Genomic DNA, 6,853 nt, shown 5'->3' on the forward strand with positions numbered 1-6,853 from the left:
CAGCTTTTAATGCTATCACTTCAGTTACTAATGTAAGACAGGACAAATAACCCATTTTTGTTTCATAAATAAATATTTCATATAGTTTTACCATTCGAAAAATAAAATATTTTGTAAAAAGAACTCACCAAAATATTTTTCTTATGTCGTTTCTCCTTTATATGTTTATGAGCTCCCTGGATGTTTTCAATGTGAATTAAGCAAAGTTTGCATAGATATCGGCAATTGGTATATTCTGGTGAGCGCTGAAAAGTTAAAAAAATGCATTTTTTCAGAAAACAGAGAAGTAAATATATGACTATATGTGAATGATATAATTACATAAATATAAGAAACAAAAACAAGCATTAAAGGAATAAATTTTTAATAAACAATCAGTACTTACATCCCCAAAAGATAATTGTCCTTTTCAAAATAGACATCACAGAAGATCATATACTCATTTCAAACACCACCATTATAATGTTAAATGTTTGGTACTTATCTAATATAATACAGTCCTTAGAATCCAATGTAGGATAAGAAAGGCAGTCTTATGACTTAGTCTTATTCCAATGCTCTCCCCAAAACCGGTTTCAAACTTTGTCTTTTTGATTACTATAAAAAATAAAATCCACCCTCAAACAGATTTTAAAAGAATATGAGTTGAGAATATGGAAGAAAATTCCAAAAGCTGAGTTCTGAAAACATACTCAATCACAATCTCATGGGAATAAATGGATAATCTCTTGAAGTAACTATTATAAAGGAAACAATTCTGACACACAAGAATTATCATAGTACTTTAGTCATACTTTATAAATCTGTTCTCGAGTGCTCGCTTCGGCAGCACATATACTATAAATCTGTTCTTGAAATAATAAAAAAAAAAAAAACCTTACTATTTCCAAAGTGCCTGTTAGGTGCTAGGCACTATGTTAGGTGCTTCATATACAATGTCATTTTAATACCTCTAATAATCCAATTAGATTGCTATTATTTTCATTCTCTAGATGTGAAAACAAAAGCTCATACAGCCTGTAACTTTCACAAAGATATAATATTAAGTAGGAGATGCTGAATTTAAATTCATGTATATCTGAATCCAAAGCCAACTCTACCCATATGATTACACAATGAAAAATTACAGAAACACAATAAATACACACTGAATTTTCAAACATGATTTCTAGTGCATTATACTGCAATTTCTGAAATTACAGCAATGCTTAAATTTTTATTTCAGATTGATCTTCAATAGCCTGCAACTCTTGACAAAAAGATTCTCTAACTTCATAATACTATGATTTTCTTTAAATGGAAACATGCCCCAAATTTAGCAACAGTCCTACCACAGACTAAAAATAAATATAGCCATTATTTATAAAGTATGTATAACCTTACAACCTATAATGATTCCCTATTTTACTGGCAAAGCAACTAAATCTCAAAAATTAAATAATTGTCCAAAACAACAAGCAAAAAGGAAAATTCAGTTCAATCCAGTCATTTCAATTTGTAGTATAAAAATTCTTTCACCATTTGCAATGACGTGGATGGAGCTAGAGAATATTACGCTAAGCGAAAGAGGTCAAAGACAAATATCGTATGATATCACTCATATGCGGAACTTAAGAAACAAAACAAATAAGAGAAAGAGGCAAACTAAGAAGCCAAATTTATCAAGAGAACAAACTGACTGTTACCAGAAGATAGGTGGGTGAGGGGCTGGGTTAAATAGGTGATGGGGATCAAGGAGTACACTTGTGATAAGCACCTGGTGGTATATGGAAGTGCTGAATGGTTCTATGGTACACCTGAAACTAATATTACACTGTATATTAAACTAACTGGAATTTAAATAAAAACTTAAAAAACAAAAAACCATAAAAAACTCTTTCAAATCTGTCCTTATTGGGGAATGAATTTAAGCCCTTGCAGAGACTCCTACCTCTTAGTTTCCAACCACAACTAGTACTTAATTCCCTAAATATTTTCTGAGCTCATAACGTATGTCAAACATTTGTCTAGAAGTAGGGATATATAGCATAAACAAAACAAACCAAAGTCTGTCCTCACAATCTACTTCTAGTATACAGAGACATGTAATAAATAAAGAAATGCACAAATAAATACGAATAGGGTGCAGGGGTGTTAACTACTTTTTAAAAAAGGATCATCACTTAAGACCTTACTGATAAAATAATTTAAAGGAAGTAAAGGATTAAGCTAAGTGGGTATTTGGGAAGAGACATTCCAAGTAGAAGGAAATGTTAATGCTAAGGCCCTGAGGCAGGAATATGCTAATATGTCTGAGAAACTGCAAAAAGTCTAATATATGACTGGCACTGAGTGGTAAAGAGGGCCAGGTCGCAGGGCCCCTTAAAAGAACTCTGGTTTTTATTCCAAGTGTGAGGGGAAGACACTAAAGGTTTTTGAGCAGAGAATTAAGTTTTAATCTATATTTTAAAAGGATTGCTTGCCTTCCTAATTCCTTTAAGAATAGAAGCAGAAAGAGCTTATTGCCATTATGAGCATACTGCAATGATCTAGAAAAGAGATGATGTTGGCCTGGTTCAAGAAGAGTGGTGAAAGTAGCAAGGTTCGGATTCAGGAGTTGAAAACATAAATACACAACACCTAAAGCTATGAATATTGATGAGGTCGCTAAAGGAGTCAAGAAATCATTCATCATATAAGTTTTTCAATTGTAAAATATTAGCAGACAAGGACTGTCTAGATTCTTTCTGTAAGAAAAGTTTGTTTTAACATGAATGGGGAGTGAGAAGGCTTGAGATGACATCTCAATTGACCTTGGATTAAATCTCTAACACTGAAAACTGCTTCTATAACCTTAAAATGAAATAATAAAAATTGCTCTACCTGGTAAAATAATTCAATTCTACAAGTAGCTGATCTTTACCACTTAATATACACCAGACACTATGCAAAAACTTTTACTTGTATTATTGTATTTAATCCTCATAACAGTCAATGAGCTAGGTGTTATTTTTATCAACTCAATTATAATGATGAAGAAACTGAGGTTTAAAGAGTTATTAAATAACTTATCTAATGTTATCCAACCAGTAAGTGGCAGAGGTAGACCCAGTGACTCCAAAACCTACACACTTAACCACTAAGCAAACTACCTCTAATTATTAACCAACTACTACGTGCAAGGTACTATATTAAGCACAATAGCAAATAGGACAAAAATGTTCTCATGACATCATAAAGCTTCTAGTTTCACAGAAGAGACACATGAAAAGTGTTTTAAAATTCCTTCATTATATAGTTGTATTTTATTTTACTATTAAAACACACACACTAATAAACCTTCTTTAAAGTTTCTGCAAACCAGCCAGAATAAAGATTGCTGGGCACAGAAATTCTAAGTATTTCCTAGTCAATATTTAACACTAACTATAGGGAAATTTACCCTTCTGATCTAATAGCTTGGATTCAGTCCTTCTTTGGTACAGTTTAAAAATCTACATCTTTACTCATCAGTCAGATAATCTATGGGTACACTGTGAACCCAAGGACTGATAAAATCAAAAGCAAGTAGTTAAGAATATTCTTAATGAATGTCTAATAAGTTGGTAAAGAAAAATGTTAATTAAGAGTACACTAAACTGAAAATAAGAGGTTTTGGAGGACATAAGAAACAAAGAAGTGCCAGAAAGAAAAGAGATTATAGACATCTATGCTAGTACTGGCACACTCATTTTATATCGTTGCTGCTTAAATTCAAATAAATTCAAACAGCAAAATGTTTTCCATGCTTCTAAAGCTTTTCTTTAACCCCTGGCCATTCTTTCCTACCACCATCAAATATCCGTTCCACCCTAATTTCTTTCTTCTCCCAAGAACTGATCTTTCCTGCTTCATATCCTATCCCATCCTGTCCCCTTATTTTTTTAAAACACATTTTTTCACATTTCCTTTATACATGCCATATAATTCACCTGTACCAGACTTCCCCAATTCACCTAGTCAACTCCTACAGCTACTCCTTCAGACTCAGTTCCAATGTCACCTCCTTATAAAGCATTCTCCAAATTGATGCCTCTATAACCCCACTCAAGTTGGTCACTCTTTTGTCTAAAATTTCAAACAATACTGTTATTATTACTGTTGTTTGCTTACATGCTTTTCTCTAATTAGTAAACTCCTAGAAAAGCAGTAACATGTTTTTAAAGATGCCACACATGCCCCAATTCAACTTCTTATCACCAGATCATGGCACACGAAAAGCATTCAATATTTATCTTAACAGATCCAGAATAGCTACTAATTCCAGACTTAGGGAAGAGAAAGGGAGGAAAGTGAAAACTAAGTAAGAGAGCAAATTGCAAAAAAGACTTTCTTCTAACTAGAACCTTGGGAGGCTAGCTACACAACCTAAATTCTCTCTACCTCTTGATATTCCTTTCTATTTTAATAGGGTGACTACTCTGTCGTAAGTTCTATTAATAACTCAGGATTGCCTCTTAAATTTAGATATTACCTCATTTTTCTAAACTCTACAAAATTATACCATTTCTTTCTTTCCTTTCTTATTTATCAAGAATGATGACCTATATTTCCTTGTATACATGCTCACAAATATCCCAAGTATCTATTTGTAAACAGATTGATTTATGAGTCATTCCTTCAATATCTAGCAATGTTTTTATTAAGGCTAGGAATGTGTATTTCTAGGTTAAGAATTTAATTAGCACACAGGAATAAGATATTAATGGCTAAAACAATTCTTAATACATAGGAAATACTCAGTAAATATGGGAGACAGAAGAGGAAAGGGTAGGAGAAAACCAAGGAGAAAAGGAGAAAGTGTAGTATATCACATAATATTTGCTAATTTGTCACTCCGAATGGACTTCTAATTCACCAACTGCCATTTTCATCAATATATCCCAGTGCCAATCATAGTACCTAGAACATAACAGGCACTCAGTATCTATTGATGAGTGAATAAATCAGAGGTCAGCAAACTTCTGTAAAGGGACAAAGTAATATTTGGGTAAATATCTTATGCTTTGGTGGTAAACAGTAAATATTTTATGCTTTGCAAGCTATAATGTTCTCTGGAGCAACTAATTACTCAATTCAACTCTGCCATGGTAGCATAAAAGCAGCCACAGACAATAGGTAAACAAATGGGCATGGCTATATACCGATACAATTTTGCTTACAAAACAAGGGGCTAGGTTTATTTTACACAATTTTAAAAACACAAAGCACACATACAAAAGGCAAAAACAAGACGGTAGACCATAGTTTCTTGACCCTGGAATGAATGAACAAAGTCAGACTCACAGATGTAAGGATTTGCTGAACAAAGGGAGAGAAGAAAGGAAAGAGGGAAATTAGGAAAAATGAATGCTATCTCTGCCTTAGCAATAAAAGAAGATAAAAAGAGCTGTGCTTGGCAAAGAAAAGTTATGACACATGCATCTTCCTCCACATAACTAAAATGACATAGTATACTTTTTCAAGTCGAAAGATGTGATCTCTTTCTAAGCGTTCTTCTGCTTGTTTCAAGCCTAGCCTCTGCTCAGGTGTCAATGCAGATTCATCTATCACAGTAGCATTTTCTAAATAGTCCATCTCTGAAGAATTTTCTTTATTAGAGTCATCATTCTTCATTTTACCTAGAAAAGGAAGCAATCAGTTACCATCAGCAGAACTGATAAATTAAAAAAAAATTTTAATGGAAAACAGACATCAATCTATACACATACAGGAAAAATATTCTTTCCTTATACTTTCCTTAGTTGTACAAGTTGGTATACTTATTTAAAATACAAGTAAGAGATATACACGGTATCAGAATTCACAAAGAAAAATCTATTTCATGGGTCAAATGCCTATCTTGTTCTTCCAACCTATCAAGAGATAAATATGACTGAGACTCACCACACGAGGCTAACACAACATAACCATCTTGTAAAATCTCTGAACTATGAAATGTGATAAAAAGCTATTTTAAGTCCCAAAGATTAGTCACTAAAGTCACTTTAATGACTTCATCACTATACACGAGCAGCTAAAAGAACATATATCCTCTAGACCACAAGCTCCTCCCTCTTTGCTTTCATTGAACTCATGGATATCCCTACCACATCAATATTTTTTCTTTGCTTCTCTGCCTCCTAACTGGATTTCAATCTTTTCAAGGCACAGACTGTGTGCTATCATCTTTTCATTTCCAGCACCTAGCATTATACACCTGGCATACAGTAGGTTCCACTATCAGTGTGATTTTTTAAAATACAAATTCAATCAAATTATTCTCTTGCTTAAAATACCTAAAGGCTTTCAAAGAGTTCAGGATAAAGTTTAAACTCTCTAGCATAATACATGCCATCCTTGCCTTCATGAAGGCAGTAAACAGAATAATAATTCCAAGTTATAATAAGTGCTGTAAAGGAAAAAAGCAAGTAACTCAGAAGGAGACTAACTTTAGATATGGGAGTCAGGGAAGACTTCTCTCAGATTTTAAATCAAGACCTTAAGAAAGAGAGCTAAGGTGTCTGTATCTCTAACCTTATATCCTACCTTAACACTTTTCACTTCATTCATACCAAATGTGCTAGATAGAATGGATCATTGCTACTTCAAGTCTCAATGCCTTTTTTTTTCATTTTTTTTATGATGTTATGTTAATCACCATACATTACATCATTAGTTTTTGATGTAGTGTTCCATGATTCATTATTTGCGTATAACACCCAGTGCTCCATGCAGAACGTGCCCTCTTTAATACCCATCACCAGGCTAACCCATCCTCCCACCCCCCTCCCCTCTAGGACCCTCAGTTTGTTTTTCAGAGTCCATCATCTCTCATGGTTCATCTCCCCCTCCG

The 6,853-nt window shown here is 33.4% G+C and overlaps 1 protein-coding gene across 9 annotated transcripts in view; it reads right to left on the minus strand.

Annotated features, from left to right (window-relative positions):
- The window catches only part of TUT4 (terminal uridylyl transferase 4), a 125,198-nt gene that overhangs the window by 71,966 nt on the left and 46,379 nt on the right, over nucleotides 1-6,853 (minus strand). For all 9 annotated transcript variants that reach the window (XM_081816933.1, XM_081816938.1, XM_081816932.1 and 6 more), the window contains exons 3-4: nucleotides 5,476-5,639; nucleotides 129-245 (exon numbers count right to left, since the gene is read on the minus strand). In XM_081816933.1, coding sequence (XP_081673059.1) covers nucleotides 129-245; nucleotides 5,476-5,639 — 281 coding nt within the window. The remainder of the gene's footprint in view (nucleotides 1-128; nucleotides 246-5,475; nucleotides 5,640-6,853) is intronic.

Source organism: Leptonychotes weddellii, chromosome 4, assembly GCF_054177405.1.
Source record: "Leptonychotes weddellii isolate Sample4059 chromosome 4, ASM5417740v2, whole genome shotgun sequence".
NCBI lineage: Eukaryota > Metazoa > Chordata > Mammalia > Carnivora > Phocidae > Leptonychotes > Leptonychotes weddellii.